The 21,219-nt window shown below is 43.8% G+C and overlaps 1 protein-coding gene and 1 long non-coding RNA gene across 8 annotated transcripts in view; both read left to right on the top strand.

Moving 5' to 3' along the window:
* The window catches only part of LOC135272935 (nephrocystin-1-like), a 76,710-nt gene extending 72,860 nt beyond the window's left edge, over window positions 1–3,850 (top strand). For all 6 annotated transcript variants that reach the window (XM_064371672.1, XM_064371674.1, XM_064371673.1 and 3 more), the window contains 2 exons: window positions 1,496–1,540; window positions 3,135–3,850. In XM_064371672.1, coding sequence (XP_064227742.1) covers window positions 1,496–1,540; window positions 3,135–3,407 — 318 coding nt within the window. In that variant the 3' untranslated portion in view covers window positions 3,408–3,850. The remainder of the gene's footprint in view (window positions 1–1,495; window positions 1,541–3,134) is intronic.
* LOC135272940 (uncharacterized) overlaps window positions 1–21,219 on the top strand; it is a 151,564-nt gene that overhangs the window by 78,134 nt on the left and 52,211 nt on the right. Inside the window, exon 1 of one of the 2 annotated variants that reach the window (XR_010340848.1) lies at window positions 11,215–11,292. The exons of the other annotated variant lie outside the window; for it this stretch is intronic. This is a non-coding gene — a long non-coding RNA (uncharacterized LOC135272940). Of the gene's footprint in view, window positions 1–11,214; window positions 11,293–21,219 lie in introns of those variants that run through there. 2 annotated transcript variants of the gene reach the window in all.

The following is a 21,219-nucleotide window of genomic DNA, read 5'->3' on the forward strand; positions in this document are numbered from 1 at the left end:
TTCCCTGCAGAAGAGGGAGAATAGAGAATTGTTCTTAGACTTTCACTGCCTTTGCTCCAAAGGGTCCTGGGCCACTTCTGCTCACATTGCATCGGCCCAAACCAGTCACATGGTCCATTTAACTTCAAAGGGGGCATAGTCTTTTTTTTTGTTCCAGAAGAAAGGAAGTGGATCTTGGTGAGGCAATAGTGAACTTTAACATGTTTGCTGTTCCCAGATGAGTTACTCTAAGTGAAACATCCTACTGTTTGTTGGTGACTCAGTTAAAAATGAGGTGGGACATTGACATGTAACTAACAAACAACAGGCAGATTTTGCCAGACACTAGGTTTAAATTTGCTAAGTGATATTCACGTTAAGCCATATTATTAGGTTGGTACAAAAGTAATTGCAGTTTTTGCCATAAAAGTGATAGCAAAAAAATCACAGTTACTTTTGCACCAACCTAATAAAATTTAAAATGTACAGCATGTGAGCCTCCTAGTGTTTACTTACCTAGCACAGTTCAGTTTGTGAATGACATTTTAATAAGAAGAAGAATGGCACCCAGCCTGTTTAGTAAAACACTTTGGTTCTCTTAAGGGTCCACTTCAAACTCTCAAGGACCCATAGGCACCGCAGTTAATAGGGTGGAGGACTATAGTCCCTTCACATGGTAATAGGTATGAACATTCCAAGATACTCTCATGAGTAGCATAGTCTGTTATCTCCTGGTAAGAAACATTTTGTCAGTGCATCATTGTATGGAGAATCTCCTTCTTGGTGCCGTATGTTATATTCAACCCAGGGTCTCCCTGCTGAGAAAGGTCTGATGCTTTCAGGGTACCCATAATATCAGGTGCCAACAGGAGGATATCTGCTGACTTGCACAGAACCCAGACCCTGGAACAGGCAGCTATGAAACTGGTCATATTCCACCCACGCATTCAGTTTGCCAGGAACTGGCACTGTGAAAGTCTTAAATTCATACTTCTATGGGACTGATTGAATTCTGGGGTTTCTATTTATTTAAGGAAGTTTCTGTGAAGCCTTGTGAATGGATTAGAAATATTTATTTACAAATTTGTATTTCAGTCTATCTCATTCTGACCATTGTCATCATTCATAACAAAATTGTAGCAAAGTTTGGTATTTTGCAATGTTTTCCATTTTCATTACTGTCTTACTTGGAAAGCTTAATACCATTTTATTATTCAGGTGCTGTGTTTGTATAGTTTGCATGGATGTGTTAGTGTTTCACTGATTCTATTCTTAAGTTAGTTTTGATTTATAATTATCATGGGCTGCTAAGGTATCTTTCATAGATACATCTGCCTAGTCATTCTGCCTAGTCATTTGCAATAGATGCCTAATTACAGATTCATTTCTTGCTTGTATAGAATCTGTACAGCATTTTTAACCCTATCCATAAGTTTATTTACAGAGTGAAGTTGCAGAAGTGTTGCAAGGACTTGTTACTACTTGGACTAATACAACATTTCTGTTTGCTCTTTAGAGTTCCTGGGCTGAAAAAGAAAGTATGTTAAAAAGATCAGAGAAGGTAATAAGATTTTCCACACTGAACTTAATATTTGCAGTACCTGGTGTTTGCTTGCCCATTATAATGTTTCTTTTTTAGCAAAAGTAGCCATAGTCATAATCCCTCTTAACCAAGGAAACTGTGTCATTATGGCTGCAAAAACACATTCCAAGAGGGTTATGCATGATTGTTAACTAATGTGAGAAGGAACACTTGTTCAAGACAGTCATTTCAGATTACTGAGTTTTATTTAAAGAAAGGGGAAGTTTTTAAGCCAAAGTCTCTCAGTTGTATATCAAGTTTCTTTTATTTTTAAAAAACTTCTCTAGCTCTCAAAGCCCGTATCAGGTAAATAGAAGGAAAAACAAAAAATTGGCCTGAGCTGTACCATATATTGAAAACAATGCATTGCTTCTGCTTATATTGCTATAAAATCATTGTAACTACCAATCTGAACTGCTTTAATCAGTGAGTAGTGGTTTGGTTGCTCTCATCCAGGATTTGGCAAATGTTTCTGGGAAGGGCCAGATGGAAAACCGTTTTGGCCTTTCAGGTCTTATGGTCTCTGTCACAGTACTCAACTCTGGTGTTGCAACACAAAAGCAGCCACAGACAATATGTAAATATAACCAAATGTGACTGTTTTTCTATAAAACTTCATTTATGAAAAGAGGTGGCAGGCCACATTTGGCGCATAGTCCATACTTGTACCAATGCTGATCTAAAATATGCATTATCTACAAGGAAAGTGAAAGAACAAATGAGCTGAAAACCCTGAAAACTGGGAAACGATTTCTAGATTTTATCCTTATTTGAGCCTCCGTTTGATCAGTACCATCTACATACATGTGACCTTTGCCAAAACTGTCAGGTTTAGTGCTATTCTAATACAGCAGTGGGCAAGGTGCTGGCCTCAGGCCTGTAGACATTGCCCTTGTGTGGACATGTGTGGTGGGATGGGTGATAGCTCTGTGTAGACTCTGCTGCCTAGGGACAGTTCTGCCCTCAGCTTGTTGTGCTCTCTGAGATTCCCACCATGGCCTGTGGGCATCGGGGCTTGACATGGGTACAACTGATACTGCACCATTCTTATCTGAGAAGGGTCTGACATCCTCGTGATCAAAGGACCCCTCAACCTCCATCCCAGGCTTTGCTGGAAATAAGCCAACAACTTCCCTGGATTCCATGCAGAACACCTGCTACACTTCTTTTAGATAACATGACAGTTACCTCTGATATGCTGTCAGTAAGTAGGTACAGCTGATGTGGCATCGTTTTAGTTATATTTACCTGGAACCACACTGGGGTCACCAGAATTAGACTTCATCACCTTGACAGAACGTGTGAGACATCCTCCATGGAGCTTAGGAGACACCCTGGTCTCATGGAGCCATATAGAGGCTCTCTCAGGGAGAAGCGCTGCAGTGTGTGACTCTTACTTACTCCCAATTCTGAGGTGCTGTGTTCTGCCTGAGCAGCTGGCTCAGAGTCAGTACCTGCCAGGCACTAATGGCACCCTCCATCCCACCTTTTAGGTGGCTTTTAGTTAATAGAGTTCATAGAATCTAACACTTTAAAAATAACGATATTATTTGTGGGGGTCGTGTTTTCCCAGAGAGACAAAGAGTTCCTGAAGTCCACGTTTCTCCTGGTTTACCATGACTGTGTGCTCCCACTTCTCCACTCCACACGCCTGCCCCCATTCAGGTGGGCAGACGAAGAGACTGAGGCTGCACGATGGAAAATTATCACTGACTTCCTTAAGCAAAACCAAGAAAACCAGGGCGCCCTCCAAGCTCTGCTGTCACCAGATGGAGTTCATGAACCTTTTGACCTTTCAGAGCAGACCTATGACTTCTTGGATGAAATGAGAAAGAATGCAGTGTGACAGTGGCAGCCTCTAGCCCTCAGCTTCCAACAGAATTGGATGGACCTTTCACGATTACCTAAATAAAATGACAGAACCAAAAATCACTGTCACTTTACAACTTGGGCTTTACTCTTTTCTTTGTACATACCCTATTTTTAAAGAAATGTTTATGCAGTAATTTAAATATTTTTGAAAACTATTAGGAGTACTGTCATATCTAAATTGAAACAGAATTTTTTTTCAAAAAGCCAGCTGCTTAAGTTAATGATGTAGATTTCTGTAAAAGCAAGATTTTGTCAAAAGCTAAATTTATGATTATTAAAGAAAGTGTAAAAACAACCCACAGAATGGGAAAAGATATTTGCAAATCATATAACTGATAAGGGTCTAGCATCCAAAATATTTAAATTTATGAGTGTTAATAAAAGTTATCTTGTTCAATGAAGAGGAAGTTAAAGTGATCCATTTGAGAAAGTTGTAATCACTTAATTCAGTCAGATACTTGAATGTGATTTACCTCTAATTAGGTACAAAAACAGAATTACTTCTGCCTTTTTAAATCAAGAAAATAAGTGCTCTGTCAAAAGAACAAAAACAAACTTTCAGGCACTGGAGAGTGGAATTGATTCATCCTTTCAAAGAAGAAAGATGAGGTACTCAGGTTCTGTTGCATTTCAGATAAACTTGCGACTGCTGGTAAAACGTCCCAAGTCTTTCCTTTTAGTGATAAATAGTAGCAGCCTGTGTTAATGGAGCACCTACTGTGTGTCTGAGCATTTCTCATTAGCCTACTATAGGAGATAGGTACTGTTTTTTTTTATTACTGCTGAAGAAACAGGCCAGGTAGGTAAAGTAATTTGCCTAAGGTCACAGGTAATAAGTGACACAGCTAATATTCCAAGTAAAGATACCGTGTATAATTTTCTACAACCTAAGATGTTCTGTCTCATCAGCGCAAACCTTTAAGAATTCCTTGTGAAAATAAAGTATGAGAAAGAGTTTAACCTAAATAATTAGAATCCTGTTAGAGGTACTTGTTTTTTGATGGCATGCTACCTTAAAAGAGGCATTTATTTTTAGAGACCTGTCATGCTATGAAACTTCTGGGCTATGTGTTAGCTAACATATCCTAAACCCTTAACCTAAACTTAACTTGAGCCCCAGTCTTGGAAATTAACATGGTGTGAAAGAGTTCCCAGGCCAGGCGCAGTGGCTCACGCCTGTCATCCCAGCACTTTGGGAGGCCGAGGCAGGTGGATCACCTGAGGTCAGGAGTTCGAGACCACCCTGGCCAACATGGTGAAACCCCATCTCTACTAAAAATACAAAATTGGCTGGGCATGGTGGTGTGTGCCTGTAATCCCAGCTACTTGGGAGGCTGAAGCAGGAGAATTGCTTGAATCCAGGAGGTAGAGGTTGCAGTGAGCCGAGATTGTGCCATTGCACTCCAGCCTTGGCAACAAGGGCGAAACTCTGCCTCAAAAAAAAAAAGGAAGAATGGGTTCCCAGGCACAAATGTGACAAGTAAGAACTGGGCCTCAGAAAAAAGATTTGATTCTCCAGGAACTGGTTTTAGGAGCTCTCTCCCTGTGGGTGCCCTTCTGCCCTCAATCACACAATACAAGGCTAAGTGTGGCAGACACCTTCCTTTTGCCCATCAGCTGCCTGGGCATGCTGACAAGGTGGTGCTCTGACTTCTCTAGCACGGTGGCCCTCCCCAGCTCCTGCTCTCAAGGAGAGGGCTTTGCCTTTCATATGGAGGTGGTAAGTATGCACAGAGACTTTTTTCCTACTGTTACTGAGTTGCCTCATCTTACTCTTAGTCCCATGCCATCCTGTTTTTGAAAGAACATAAGCCCATATCACTCCTCACTGTGAAAGTCATTTCTCTGTAGAATCTATAATTCCTTAGCTTCACCTTTTTATTTTTTATTTTTATTTATTTTTTGAGGCAGGGTCTCACTGTGTCACCTAGGCTGTAGTGCAATGGTGCAATCACGGCTCACTGCGGCCTCAACTTCCCTGGGCTCAGGTGATCTCCCACCTCAGCCTCCTGAGTAGCTGAGAGCACACACATATGCCACCATGCCTGGCTAATTTTTGTATTTTTTTTTTTTTTTTGTAGAAACTGTCTCACTGTGTTGCCCAGGCTGGTGTCGAACTCCTAGATTCAAGCAATTCTCCTGCCTCAGCCTCCCAAAGTACTGGGAATACAGAGCCACAATGCCTGGCCATCTTTTTATTTTTTATTTTTAACCATTTGACTTATTTTTAGCATTAAGCCATGGGTGGGGCATTTTGAATGAAAGAAAATGCTAGTGAATTTCTTTCAGTGCATATACAATATGAAAGAAAAGAAAACTTTTTTCAGAATGTGTTTTCCAAGACTGTCTTCCATGTTCATTTGAGAATGTGTCATGAGCTGGCAAATGTGGACAACCTCATAGTGTCTGACACATTAGGAAAGTATAGGGACACCAGAGAAAAAGTTTCAGTGAAGCTTTGGCCAGAAAGTGAGGTACATCTGGAAGGGAGAGACCCAGGGGTGTGGGCATTTCTGCTGTAAGAGACTCCATCTTCTCTTCAGTCAGTGGAATCTTTCTTTTTTTCTTTTCAAACAACAAAATCTCTGTGACTTTAAAGGCCACTTACTGGCTTCCAAAACAGGAAGAGGTTGTCAAGGAGCCAAAAACATCTTGGAAATGAGTCCTCCTAGGTCTGTGTCAAGGAGTGTGACTTTAGCAACTCACTGAAATAATCATAAGAGTCATGGTGGTGGGTGGGCAGGCAGCAGCAGAGTGACTAGCAGGCCTTCGCTGAGTGACCACACATGTGGTGCCTACCCACGAGACCAGGGGACTCACCACATCTGAACCACAGAAAGGTGGGCGGGGTGGGGAGTCTGAACTGCAAATTCTCGTGGCCCACTCCTCTCCACCCCCTCAACCTCTTTTAATTGGTTGAGTGTCATATCCATCAGGTCTGCAGAGGTGAAAAATGTTGCAACTCGCTTGCCTGGGCGCTTGGGATGAATGTCTAGGGGCAGAGGCAGATATTAAAGAGGAGATATGGTCTCTGTCTTCAATGGTTTTATGATCTAATGTGCAAGGCCAGAGCAACTCACATAAAACCAGCTGAAATACATAATACCATGTACAAATGGAGCGAGTTTGACTTGCCAACCCAGTAGCAGTTGGGAAACTATCAGTTTAACATAGGAGGCCAGCAGTGTCCTCTTTCAGCGGAGGGCTTTGTCAGTTTGCAGCATTATAGGACATCCTTTGCTGTGAACTGCCTCAGCTTCCTCTTGTGTGAAGCATTCTAACTTGGGAGGCTTTCTTGGGGTGTGGAGGTGATCAGAGACAGCTGTCACCTAGCTGCTGTGATTTGTTTCCTCAAAACAGAGAGGCAGAGAGAGAACCTTACTTAGGGCACTTTGCATCTAAGTGTTATGACTGTCCATTCCTCATTTACTCAACAAGTGTTATTGAGCACCTACCGTGCTCCAGGCATAGCACTGGGCTTTGAAGATAGAGTGAGAGCAGCCCTGGCAAGATCTCTATCCTTAGAACGCATGAGATGGACAGTAATCACACAACACAAAAATTCATTGCAACAGTACTATGGCTTGCGCTGTTAATGGCCCTGTGGCAGGCACAAAGTCAATGGTAAGTGTGCAGGCATTCCTTCCTGTCCTCTCTGTCCCTCTCCCAACCCCACTGTCTGTTGTTGAGGACCAGTTGGATTCAAATAAATTTTCAAATGAATCCCTGACTATCTGAATTCCCACATTTACCATCTGGATTCCCACATTTACTATCTGACGCATGGATTTGGTGACACTGTATCCCTCAAAACTCAAACTTGCTATCTGAATTCTGTTATTTGAATGCAGTAACCAAGTCAATTTGGATACAGATCGATGGGTATAAAGATAAGTGAATGGGCCAGGTGCAGTTGCTCACACCTTTGGGAGGCCAAATCAGCAGATTACTTGAGACCTGGTATGCAAGACTAGCCTGGGCAACATGGTGACACCCCCATCTCCACAAAAAATACAAAAACTAGCTGGGTATGGTGGTGCAGGTCTGTAGTTCCAGCTACTCTGGAGGCTAAGTTGGAGGATTGCTTGAGCCCAGAAAGTTGAGTCTGCAGTGAGCTGTGAAAGGCTATGGGCTATACTGTCTCATAGGCAGGAATATGGAGGTTGAGGATGTTCTGACTCAGTGATGACTGATACTGAATGAGATGTCAGGTCTGTGCAGCAATATAAAACAGAAATCATTAATGGAATACAGCTCACACTCGGGACTTTGGTAGTGTGTCTGTCCTTTAGTCCTTTTCTGACTATACATCAGACAGACTGGACCTTAACCTGCTCATTTGCATCTGACTTTGTGAGCAAAGATTAATAACTTTGCAGAACTTTGTCCTTTCAGAGGCCATTTTGAGGAATATAAGGGTCTCCATGCTTTCTCAACTCTTCTCCAGGTAGGAATCTCTGGATGACCCAGACGTTATCCGATGGAGTCCTTCCTCTTTCCTGGCAGCTGTGCTGTACTTGCCCAACTCTAGAGACACAAGGAGCCAGACTCAATTCTGCCTCATGGCTATGAACATTAACCACAATGTCTTCCCAAGTCAATTGGTGTGTGCATTCTATCTACTCCATTTGAGAGTTAAAGAGATATTGATTTATAGAAATAACAGTGGCAATCTAGTTGTGCCTAGCAAGCCAGAGCCAGTGGGACATGTGTGTTCTTGCAGCAGAAAAGGTGAGAGCTGTGCTTCTATTTTTACAGTGGGAAGCTACTGTAGTGGACATCTGGTGTTTCTGCTGCCCAGGCTCCATATACTTCTGTCCTGGTAATGTCACCTCCCCCTTGAGTGGCATTTTTCAAGTCATTGGATGAAGTCTAGCCTGAAGCCACTTTTACCTCTGAACTTCTAACTTCCTGAGGTAATAAGTTCCCTTCATCACTAAAGCCAGTTAGAATGGATTTTTCTAACATTTGTTATTGAAAGAATCCCAATGGATGCAACTGTCTATTCTTTCCCCCAAGTATCTCTGGATTTCTTCTGGCCCGTCCGTTCTTTTTCATGCAAGTAGTAAATTGTTTCTGAAAAAATAGATAAAGCAATTTCTTAGTGGGAAAAGGGTTTAATGAAGAGGAGTCAATAAGGAGATAAGCAGTTGTCTCCAAAGTCTTTGTGACTGTTTTCATGACTGTTTCAATCATTTAAAAACATTTATTCAAAAAATATGATTTATTGAGTACCTTCTGTGTACCAGGCAGTATTCAAGATGGTGGACATGGCTATGGTTCACTACATGAACAAAGTTATAGCTCTCCTTAAGCCCACAACCTAGAGAGGGTCAGGGATGGGGGCAGGGAGACAAACAACAGGCAAATTAATAAATCAAGGAAACCTCGGGTAGTGAAAAGTGCTTGCAGAGGTCAGCAGGATGTTGCTGTTTGGGCTCTGGTCAAGTAGAGAAGGATACTCCCCCTCTTCCTTTCCCTAAATGCAATTAACAGCCCTGGACAGAATGCATGGAGAAGCTAACTGAGGATTCTTTAAAAAAGAAAAAAAAAAAAAAAAAAAAAAAGGAGGATTTGGGAAGGAAGCCAGAATTCTACTAAGCTGTTGTTTTTCCTCTGGTGCCTCTTAGCTGGGGCTCAGAAACCACCTGAAACCCAGAACTGTACACAGGATGCAGACAAAGATGTGTCCAAAAGAATCCCTGTTTCTGGTCTGGGGAATGGGAAAGAGAGCCCCAAAGGGTCAGAGAGAGTCTAGAAAATCCCTGTTTATTTATTTATTTATTTCATTCTGTCCTTCCTCAGCCCCTGGGCAATCTAGTGACAGCGCTGGCAATGGAGTAGCAGCCAGGCAGGTACCTGGAACTCTGAGAAAGGGGAACCTTTATCTCTGACCAGAGGAACCATCATTCTAAAAGCATGGGGGAATAATTGTCACATTTGCGTTTCCCTCTTTCTCTCTCTCTCTCTCATTGCTTTTGGTCCTGAAGACAGACACAGTCACAAGAAGTGCACAGCAGAGCAGGAAAATGAAAACCCTGGTCTTTAGCCAGAGGACCAAGGCATATCTTCATTTCTTAACATACTAATTGCTTCAGTAGGTGGAAGTGGCTCAGGCCCTCTCAACTTAAGAATCTAAGGAGTTATGGGTTATGTTATCTCCATTTCATAGATGAGATACAAGCCTAAGAAGGTTGTTTTTCTTCTTAAGCTTTTCCTACTATGCCATGTTGTCCATGGGTAAGTCAAAGGTATACTACAGCCTGTAAGAGTGGCACAGTGCTTATTTTCAACCATTAAGAGAGGTGGCAAGATGTGAGATAAATGAAGAAACTCCTGCTTTGCTTGGATTAATCCTGTAAACAACATGGTGTAGGTGAGATTAGGGTTGGCAGGTGGGATTAGGGTCTCCCTTCCTTCCTAGTTTCCATAGCCTGGGAAAAGGGCTGATCAGCCTGGTTTGAGATCCACTGCAATGCCTTTGCTTTAGGCTTCATTTGTCCAAACTCCTCTCTCCCTTAGCCCTCCCCAGACCAGGCAAAGGCCTAGCTGGCTGGTTTCCCCACTTGTGGCCCTGAGGGCAGGACCTGAAATTCACCATTTCTGCTAATGAAGTCAGGACATGGCCTCTTCTAATTACTGCAGCCCTCACACAATCTTCCCCACATCCTCTCCACACTAGGGAGCAGTGGGGGGCAGGAAGAAGGGACTCAACCCCAAGCATCCTGAGCAGACTCAGGGACACCAGGCCTTTCAGGGTGGGTCAGGAAAATGAAGGTTCGCCAACTCAAAGGTGGTGGGGAAAATGGTTTGGCCTTTGGAACTTGTATTTGGTGTGAAATGAGTTCCTTGCCTCTGGGTCACGCCCTGCAGCCAGCTCCTCTACTTGCCTGGGAGTCAGGAAGAAACTTCTTGGTCCCAAGCCCAGTTAGGGGCGAGGCACTAACTGGGAGGAAGGCCAGGGAGGGAAGAAGGGTGGGTGACCACTAAGGGTAGCAGCCAGCCAGCCCAGCCCATCTTGGGTGCCTGCTGGTGTGGTCCTCTCCCAGAGAGGGGGGCCTTCCTCCATCTGCCCCATGAGGAAAAGAGGAGTGGAGGGCCATGAACAGGGATCCAGAGAAAGGAAACACCAAGTCCCGGGGGCATGAGCTGGAAGGGAGGGCTGCTCCTCCCAGGGGAGGTTAAGGACTGAGAGCTGCCCCCAAAAGTGGAAAAGGAGGGAGCTGGGCAAAACCCAGCATTGTTAGTGACCAGCTCTGTGGCCTTGACCTGACCTCACTGATTCCCAGTCTCCTCACTTGTAAAAGGGCAAAACAGCCACGCGCAGGCTGTGGTGGGCACCCGGGCTGTCTGAAGACAGCTTGGCTCAAAGTTGGCCCTTAGTACACAGCCCTCATCTCCAAGCAGCCTGAGCCTGCACTCTGGGCCCAGGGGAGTGGTTGTCGCTGGCATCCCCTGGAATAACATGCTCCAGGAGTCAAAGATTCCTTAGTTGGAAAGGTCAAGAAAGAGACTCCCACTCTCCTCGCCTTCTGCACCAGCGCTGTGCCCCAGCCTGCCAGGCAGAGCCCTCTGATGTCGCAGCGCGCGGCTCACTGAGGATCTGTTGGCTGCAGCGAGTGGAAGGACCTGCTCGACTGGAACTTTTTTTTTCCCTCTCAGGCGACGTCCGATGGGTGTGTCCGGCAGGAGGTAATATTTGACGGGTTCCGCGCGGGCGAGTTGCCGCGGAGCGCCCAGCAGGGGCTGACAGCATGGCCTCGCGCGACCCGCCCGTCACCAGCTACGCCCCGCCCGACGTGCCCTCGGGGGTCGCGCTGCTCCTCACCATCCCCTTCGCCTTCTTCCTGCCCGAGCTGGTGAGTGCGGGCCCCCTCGGCCACCTGCAGAGAGGGAGGGGCTGGGAAACCCGCCTGGGCCCCAGACCGGACCGCGGTCCCCTCCCTAGAGAAGGGGGACCCAGGGCATAGGCTGCGGTGGCTGAGGGTCTCCCATGGGCGCACAGCGGGGTGCAGCTGTACTCAAGCAGCAGATCCCACTCTGTGCTCCCTCTTATGCCGCCGGGGGGTTCCTTCCTCCAAAACAAAACCCACCTGGGTGTGGAGGCCTGGGGGGACGTTGCTAAAACATCCAGGATTCCCAGGAAGATGTTGGAAATGAATTTTAATAACGTGGAGTCCTTTCTCCAACTATGTGTGCCTTTTTGGTTTGAAGTGGGGAGACTGTTTCCCTCTAAGAGCAGGGCTTCCAGTGTTTTCTTGTCATGTCCGCTGACTTTGAACTTTGACTTTTGTGGGTTCCGACACAGGGTAGCTATGGCAACATCTGACATGAAACAGTCGTGTGAGGCACCCTGGTTGCAAATGAGAACCTGTCGCTGTGTTACTCCCTGGGGTGCCCCACTGCTGAGTTGTGTCCCTGGGGAGCCTGGCTGCTCCTATCTGCAGAGCTGTGCGGATGCAGTGTTCTGCACCGCCCAAGTCCCTTCTGAACCGGTTGGTACCACACCCTCTTCATGGAGGAGCACACTCAAGTCTGGGGTCCAATCAGGGCAAAGGAGTGTGTTTTGTTTTTCCAGCACCTTCTGAAATATCTAGCTTGTGGGTGATATTTTCTTACCTGCCCTGAGCAGGGAGGAAAAGATAGAAAGTGGATCTACTTTTAAATTGGACTGGACGTGACTAGCCTGTCTCACTCTTGTCATCCGCCTGGAAAGTTGGGCCTGATGGAGCCACTTTTAGGCAAACTGGCTAAAGGGTGGCCATTGATGGCAACCAGAGAGAGAACCAGGCAGGGTGGGCCTAGCATCTGGGTGGCTCTGGCTGAAAGCCCACCTAAGAGGCAGGTTTCTGCCAGGGCTGCCACCCCTGGCACAGCAAGACAGTGGGCATCCTGCCAGACTGATGACATTACCGTACTCTGATGAGTCCTATGTGCCAGGCCCTGGGTGTGCGCCTCACGTTGGAGCAGCGGCAAGGGCAACTGGGATACTGGTTGACTCCACCTCTTTTTATTGAGCCTGTGGTTTATGTCAATCCTGCAGGCCCCTGGTGACAGGGCACTGCCTCCTGGTGGTTCCCTGTCTGCCAGGGAGTCGTGAGCGTTTCCTCCCCACAGTTGAACAGTGGCCCCAGCAAGGAGGGATCTGAACTCTCCAAGCCAGGAAGGGGTCCAGGCCTGCCACCAAGAGTTGGACCTCAAAGAACAGGCATTTCTAGGCTGGGGGAAAAAGAGGGAAAGGCCTAGAGGCCAGGGGAGAAGTCCTGGCAGGAGGCTAGAGGCATGGAGTGTCTGGAATCAGGAAAACACCCAGGGTGAGAATTGTGAGAGGTCATGGTGGCCTCATCTGCCCTGCTCCTGCCAGTGGAACTCCTGGAAGAGCAAAGCGCACACTCTTGTTGGGCTCTAGGGACTTACATGCTGTGGGAGGTGAAGGGCTCAGTGACAATCAAAATTGACATTGGCCCAATTTTCTTCATTTATTTGTACTGTTAATAACGTTAGATTTACAGTCAGGCTGCAATAATAGTACAGAAAGTTCTGTGTACTCTTCCCTCAGCTGCCCCTAATGCCCACATCTTCCACAATACAGCTATTGAAATCAGGAAACTAATGCTGATACTGTGCAATCAAGTACTCTATAAACCTTACTCAATTTTTGCTAATTTCCCCGCTAATGCCCTTTTACTGGTTCAGGATCCTGGCCCAGATCCCACATTGTACTTAGGTGTCGTATCTCTTTCATCTCCTTTCATCTGGGACAATCTGGGTCTTTATCTTGACACTTCTGAAGAGTACTGATCAGTTTTTTTGTTGTTTTGCTTTTTAAAAATGTATTTTTCCATAAGTTATTGGGGTATAGGTAGTATTTGATTACATGAGTAAGTTCTTCAGTGGTGATTTGTAAGATTTTGGTGCACTCACCACCCGTGTATACACTGCACCGAATTTGTAGTTTTTTATCCCTCATCTCCCTCCCACTCTTCCCCCCAAGTCCCCAAAGTCCATTGTATCATTCTTGAGCTTTTGTGTCCTTATAGCTTAGCTCCCACGTATCAGTGAGAACATATGCTGTTTGGTTTTCTATTCCTGAGTTACATCACTTAGAATAAGAGTCGCCAATCTTATCCAGGTCACTGCAAATGCTGTTAATTCATTCCTTTTTATGACTGCATAGTATTCCATATATATATATATATATATATATATATGCGCCACAGTTTCTTTATCCACCCATTGATTGATGGGCATTTGGTTTGGTTCCATGATTTTGTAATTGTGAATTGTGCTGCTATAAACATGCATGTACAAGTATCTTTTTTGAATAATGACTTCTTTTCCTCTGGATAGATACCCAGTGGTGGGATTGCTGGATCGAATGGTAGTTCTTTTAGTTCTTTAAGGAAACTCCATACTGTTTTCCATAGTGGATATACTAGTTTACATTCCCACCAGAAGGGCAGAAATGTTCCCCGTTCACCACATCCACACCAACATCTGTTGTTTTTTTGATTTTTTGATTATGGCCATTCTTGCAGGAGTAAGGTAATATCACATTGTGGTTTTGATTTGCATTTCTCTGATCATTAGTGATGTTGAGCATTTTTTCATATGTTTGTTGGCCATTTGTATATCTTCTTTTGAGAATTGTCTATTCATGTCCTTAGCCCACTTTTTGATGGGATTTTTTGTTTGTTTGTTTGTTTGTTATGTTTTGTTTTGTTTTGCTTTTGAGACAGAGTCTTGCTCTTTCACCCAGGCTGGAGTGCAGTGGCACGATCTCAGCTCACTGCAACCTCCTCTTCCCGGGTTCAAGCAATTCTCCTGTTTCAGCCTCCCAAGTAGCTGGGACTATAGGGGCATGCTACCATGCCCGGCTAATTTTTTGTATTTTTAGTAGAGACGGGGTTTCACCATGTTAGCCAGGATGGCCTTGATCTCCTGACCTTGTGATCTGCCCGCCTCGGCCTCCCAAAGTGCTGGGATTACAGGCGTGAGCCATCGCGCCCGGCCTGTTTGTTTTTTTCTTACTGATTTGTTTGACTTCCTTGTAGATTCTGGATATTAATCCTTTGTCAGATGCATAGTTTGAGAATATTTTCTCCCACTCTGTGGGTTGTCTGTTTACTCTGCTGTCTGTTCCTTTTTCTGTGCAAAAGCTCTTTAGTTTAATTAGGTCCCAGCTATTTATCTTTGTTTTTATTGCATTTGCTCTTGGGTTTTTGATCATGAAATCCTTGCCTAAGCCAATGTCTAGAAAGGTTTTTTCAATGTTATCTTCTAGAATTTTTATAGTTTCAGGCCTTAGGTTAAGTCCTTAATCCATCTTGAGTGGATTTTTGTATAAGGTGAGAGATGAAGATCCACTTTCATTCTCCTGCATGTGGCTAGCCAATTATCCCAGAACCATTTGTTGAAAAGGGTGTCCTTTCCCCACTTTATGTTTTTGTTTGCTTTGTCAAAGATCAGTTGACTATAAGTATTTAGGTTTATTTCTGGGTTCTCTACTGTTCCATTGGTCTATGTGCCTTATTTTATACCAGTATCACACTGTGTTGGTGACCATGGCCTTATAGTATAGCTTGAAATCAGGTAGTGTGATGCCTCCAGATTTGTTCTTTTTGCTTAGTCTTGCTTTGGCTATGTGGGTTGTTTTTTGGTTCCATATTAATTTTAGAATTTTTTTTTCTAATTCTGTGAAGAATGATGGTGGTATTCTGATGGGGATTGTGTTGAATTTGTAGATTGCTTTTGGCAGTATGGTTATTTTCACAATATTGATTTTACCCATCCACGAGCATGGGATGTGTTTCCATTTGTTTGTGTCATCTGCGATTTATTTCAGCAGTGTTTTGTAATTTTCCTTGTAGAGGCCTTTCGATTTCTTAGTTAGGTATATTCCTCAGTATTTTATTATTTCTTTTGCAGCTATCGTGAAAGGGGTTGAGTTCTTGATTTGATTCTCTGCTTGGTCGTTGTTGGTGTATAGAAAAGCTACTGATTTGTGTATATTAATCTTGTATCTGGAAACTTTGCTGAATTCTTGTATCAGTTCTAGGAGATTTCTGGAAGAGTCCTTAGAATTTTCAAGGTAAACAATCATATCATCAGCAAACAGTGACAGTTTGACTTCCTCTTTACCAATTTGGATGCCCTTAATTCTTTCTCTTTTCTGATTGCTCTGGCTGGGACTTCCAGGTTGAAAAGGAGTGGTGAGAGTGGGCATCCTTGTCTTGTTCCAGTTCTCAGAAGGGATGTTTTCAACTTTTCCCTATTCAGTGTTATGTTGGCTGTGGGTTTATCATAGGTGGCTTTTATGACATTAAGGTATCTCCCTTGTATGCCAATTTTGCTGAGAGTTTTGACCATAAAGCAATGCTGGATTTTGTCAAATGCTTTTTCTGCATCTGTTGAAATGATCATGTGATTTTTGTTTTTAATTCTGTTTATGTGATGTATCACATTTATTGACTTGTGTATGTTAAACCGTCTCTGCATCCCTGGTGTGAAACCCACTTGATCATGGTGGGTTATCTTTTTGATATGTTGTTGGATTTGGTTAGCTAGTATTTTGTTATGGATTTTAGCATCTATATTCATCAACTCTATCAGTCTGTACTTTTTTGGTTATGTCCTTTCCTGATTTTGGTATTAGGGTGATGCTGGCTTCACAGAATGAATTATGGAGGGTTCCTTCTTTCTCTATCTTGTGGAATGGTGTCAAAAGGATTGGTACCAATTCTTCTTTGAATGTCTGGTAGAATTCTGCTGTGAATCCATCTGGTCCTGGACTTTTTTTGTTGGTAATTTTTAAATTACCATTTCAATCTTGCAGCTTGCTGTTGGTCTGTTCAGGGTATCTAATTCTTCCTGATTTAAGCTAGGAGGGTTGTATTTTTCCAGGATTTCATCCATCTCTTCTAGGTTTTCTAGTTTATGTGTGTAAAGGTGTACATAGTAGCCTTGAATGATCTTTTGTATTTTGGTGGTGTCAGTTGTAAAGTGTCCTGCTTCGTTTCTTAGGTTATTTGGATTTTCTCTCTTCTTTCTTTGGTTAATCTTGCTAATGGTCTATTGATTTTATTTATCTTTTCAAAGAATCAACTTTTTGTTTCATTTATCTTTTTTTTTTTTTTTTTTTTTTTTGAGACAGTCTCGCTCTTGTTGCCCAGGCTGGAGTGCAATGGTGTGATCTCTGCTCACTGCAACCTCTGCCTCCTGAATTCAAGCGATTCTCCTGCTTCAGCCTCCCAAGTAGCTGGGATTATAGGGATGTGCCACCATGCCTGGCCAATTTTTGTGTTTTTAGTAGAGATGGGGTTTCTCCATTTTAGTTGGTCCTGAACTCTCGACCTAAGGTGATCCGCCCGCCTCGGACTCCCAAAGTGCTGGGACTACAGGCATGAGCCACTGCTCCTGGCCTGTTTCATTTATCTTTTATGTTTTTTGTTTGTTTGTTTCAATTTCATTTGGTTCTGCTCTGATCTTGGTTATTTCCTTTCTTCTGCTGGGTTTGGGTTTGGGTTTGGTTTGTTCTTGTTTCTCTAGTTCCTTGAGGTGCAACTTTAGAGTGTCTATTCATGCTCTTTCAGACTTTTTGATGTACGTGTTTAGGGCTATGAACTTTCCTTTTAACACCCCATTTGCTCTATCCCAGAGGTTTTAATAAGTTGCATCATTATTGTCATTCAGTTTGGAGATCTTTTAATTTTCATCTTGATTTTGTTTTTGACCCAATGCTCATTCAGGAACAGGTTATTTAATTTCCATGTATTTGCATGGTTTCGAAGGTTCCTTTTGAAGTTGATTTCCAGTTTTATACCACTGTGATCTGAGATAGTGCTTGATACAATTTCAGTTTTCTTAAATTTATTGAGTCTCAATTTATGGCCTATCATATGGTCTATCTTGGAGAAAGTTCCACATGCTGTTGAATAGAATGTATATTTCACAGTTGTTGAATGAAATGTTCTGTATATGTGTATGTGCCTAAAATATCTTTTAAGACCATTTGTTCCAAGGTATAGTTTAAATCCACTGTTTCTTCCTTGACTTTCTGTCTCGATGACCTGTATAGTGCTGGCGGTGGAGTATTGAAGTCCCCCACTCTTATTGTGTTGCTGTCTATCTCTTTTCTTAGGTCTATTGGTAATTGTTTTATAAATTTGGGAGCTCCAGTGTTAGGTGCACATATGTTTAGGATTGTGATATTTTCCTGTTGGACAAGGAAAATTTTACCATTTTACCATTACATTCTGTCCCTCTTTGACTCTTAACTGATGTTGCGTTAAAGTTTGTTTTGTCTGATATAAGAATAGCTACCCCTGCTCGCTTTTGGTGTCCATTTGCATGAAATGACTTTTTCCACCCTTATACTTTAAGTTTATATGAGTCCTTATGTGTTAGGTGAGTCTCCTGAAGGTAGCAGATAGTTGGTTGGTGAGTTCTTATCCATTCTGCAGTCCTGTATCTTTTAAGTGGAGCATTTAGGCCATTTACACTCAATGTTAGTATTGAAATGTGAGGTACTTTTGCATTCACCATGCTCTTTGTTGCCTGTGTACCTTGTTTTTTGCTTTTTAACTTGTATTTTTGTTTTATAGGTCCTGTGTTATTTATGCTTTAAAGTGGTTCTGTTTTGATGTGTTTCCAGGATTTGTTTCAAGATTTAGAGCTCCTTTTTGCAGTTCTTGTAGTGGTGGTTTGGTAATGATGAATTCTTTCAGCATTTTTTTGTCTGAAAATGACTTTATCTTTCCTTCATATATGATGCTTAGTTTTACTGGATACAAAATTCTTGGCTGATAATTGTTTTGTTTGAGGAGGCTGAAGATAGGTCCCCAATCCCTTCTAGCTTGTAGGATTTCTGATGATAAATCTGCTGTTAATCTGATAGGTTTTCCTTTATAGATTACCTGGTGCTTCTGTTTCATAGCTCTTAAGATTCTTTTATTCATCTTAACTTTGGATAACTTGATGACAATGTGCCTAGGGAAAGATCTTTTTGCAATGAATTTCCCAGGTGATCTTTGTGCTTCTTGTATTTGGCTGTCTACATCTCTCACAAGGCTGGGAAAGTTTTCCTTGATTATTCCTCCAAATATATTTTCCAGGGTTTTAGAATTCTCTTCTTCCTGAGGTACACTAATTATTCTTAGGTTTGGTCATTTAACATAATCCCAGACTTCTTGGAGGCTTTGCTCATATTTTCTTATTCTTTTTTCTTTGTCTTTGTTGAATTGGGTTAATAATTCAAAGAACTTGTCTTCAAGCTCTGAATTTCTTTCTTCTACTTGTTCAACTCTATTGCTGAGACTTTCCAGAGCATTTCACATTTTTAAAAGTGTGTCCAAAGTTTCCTGGATTCTTTTGTCCTACAGGGCATTTTCTCTGTATAGTACTGTCCCCCTTTTCCTATGGATGTGGCTTCCTGTGAGCCAAACTGCAGTAATTGTTGTCTTTCTTCTGGATCTAGACACCCAGTGAGTCTACCCAGCTCCAGGCTGGTATTGGGGATTGTCTGCACAGAGTCCTGTGATGTAGGTCTCTCAGCCATGGATAACAGTGCCTGTTCTGGTGGAGGTGGTGGAGGGTACAATGGAGTCTGTGAGGGTCCTTAGCTTTGGTGGTTTAATGCTGTATTTTTGTGCTGGTTGGCCCACTGCCGGGAGGTGGCACTTTCCAGAAAGCAACAGCTGTAGTAGTGTGGAAAGGAACTGGTGGTGGGTGGGGCCCTAGAACTCCCAAGATGATATGCCTTTTGTCTTCCACCAGGGTGGATAGGGAAGGACCATCAGGTGGGGGTGGGGCTAGGTGTGTCTGAGTTCAGACTCTCCTTAGGTGGGTCTTGCTATGGCTGCTGTGGGGGATGGAGGTGAGATTCCCAAGTCACTGGAGTTGTGTGCCTAGGAAGATTATGGCTGCCTCTGCTAAGTCATGAAGGTTGTCAGGGAAGTGGGGGAAGGCCGGCAGTCACAAGCCTCACCCAGCTCCCACACAAACTGAAGGGCCAGTTTCACTTCAACTGTGTCGCCCCCAACAGCCCTGAGTCTGTTTCCAGGCAGAGGGCAAGATGGATTTGAAAACTTGCCCAAGGCTATGTGCCTCCCCGCTGTGAGAGAAAAGGGCTTTAGTTCTTCCCCAACCTGTAAAGTCTGTACATTGGATGCATGCCCTCCCTTGAGTTTTGGCCAGGAGGCTTCTCTCCCCATTCAAATTGTTACAGAGTTCAGCTACAGAAGTCCTTCTCCCTGTGGAGTTTTACCCTCTGCTCCTCTGGCCACCCTCTCGATGGATCCCTGTGGTGCTAGGCAGGAATGGACTGCCTGGGGACCCGGTGAGCTCCCATGGCCTTTCTGCTGCTTCCTCTACCCCTATATTTTGTTTGGCTCGCTAACTTGACTCAACTCCAGGTAAAGCTGGAAACTTCTCCCACAAATGAACCTTCAGCTTCTCCAGTGGGGGTGTGTGTTTGGGACAGGAGGGTCTCCCTTTCCCACTTCCTCATTTGGGGTACTCACAGTATTTGGGGTATCTCCTGGGTCCTGCAGGAGCAGTCTGCTTCTTTCAGAGGGTCTGTGGGTCCTCTCAGGATTGCTGGTTTGTTCTTGCAGTCGATCCGGAGCTAAAATTTGCAATGTAAGCCTCCACATGCTGCTATGTTGGGAGCTTCAATCTAGTCCTGTCTCTCATACACCATGATCTCCTCTGCCTTCTGATTAGTTATTTTTGTACAATATCTTTTAATTTGGTTTTGTCTGATGTTTCCTCATTATAAATTCATTTATCTTTAATTCAGGAGTAATCCTATTCATTATTGAAAACTGAGAAAGTTCAGAAATAAATATGATCATATATGTGCACATACTCATATATGTGCACACACCTATTTAATGGGGTTATTCTGTACCTGCTGTTCTGTACCTGCTTTTCCCTCAAATGAGCATTCCTAGCACAGAACTAGAATCGCCTTATATCCAGGGCGAGGAATGGGGAGGTAAATGGGAGAGAGGGAGAATGCCAAGGTGAGTGAGTGATTCTGATCCTGCTGAACAGAGGACGTGCTGGCTGAGAGGCAAGTACAGAATCAGCCTAGCACAAGCCCCTTCTCTGACTTGGTCTTTTGGGGGTGCAGCCACTGCTGCCCTCTGGGGCTGAACCCAGAGCACTAGGCCTTGGGGGCCCAGCAGATTCTGTCTCAGGGCCTAAGACCTCATGGATAGGCCTGTTTTTCTAAGTATGTGAATACAGAGAGTGGGTTGTAAAATCAGGCCAGCAAAGAGACAAAGAACTCAAAATCCAGTAATGGGATTCTAATGCTGTCCATGGTGGAGGCAGCCCAGGGAGGACCCTTCCATCCAGCTGCTGCTGATGAGGCACCCTAAGGACTTGAGAGCAGGTCCATGCTGCAGACTTTCTATATGAACAAGAGGCCAGATGTGACAGGAGGGCGTAGTCAGACAGGTTCCCATGAGGCTGAGCTCCTCCTCCAGCTTCCCTAGGCCCGGAGCCACCCAGCTGGCTAGGCCAGCTCCCCTGTGTTTCTTGGTGATGACAGACTGGGATGGGCCAGGCCCTGGGGAGTCTGCAGTTTCTTTACCACTTTTGCTCCCCTCAGTTTGTTCTCATGGATCATTGCCTAAAATGGTTTATTTTCAAGTCTTTGCCAGTTAAATTCACATTTTTAAACTCTTTATTTTGTAGTAATTATAGATTCATAGGAAGTTGCAAAGATAATTCAGAGAGGCCTCCTGTCCCCGTCCCCAGCTTCCCCCCGGCCTCATCTT

Source organism: Aotus nancymaae, unplaced genomic scaffold, assembly GCF_030222135.1.
Source record: "Aotus nancymaae isolate 86718 unplaced genomic scaffold, 86718_ANA_hifiasm-v0.15.2.pri h1tg000155l, whole genome shotgun sequence".
Classification (NCBI taxonomy): Eukaryota; Metazoa; Chordata; class Mammalia; order Primates; family Aotidae; genus Aotus; species Aotus nancymaae.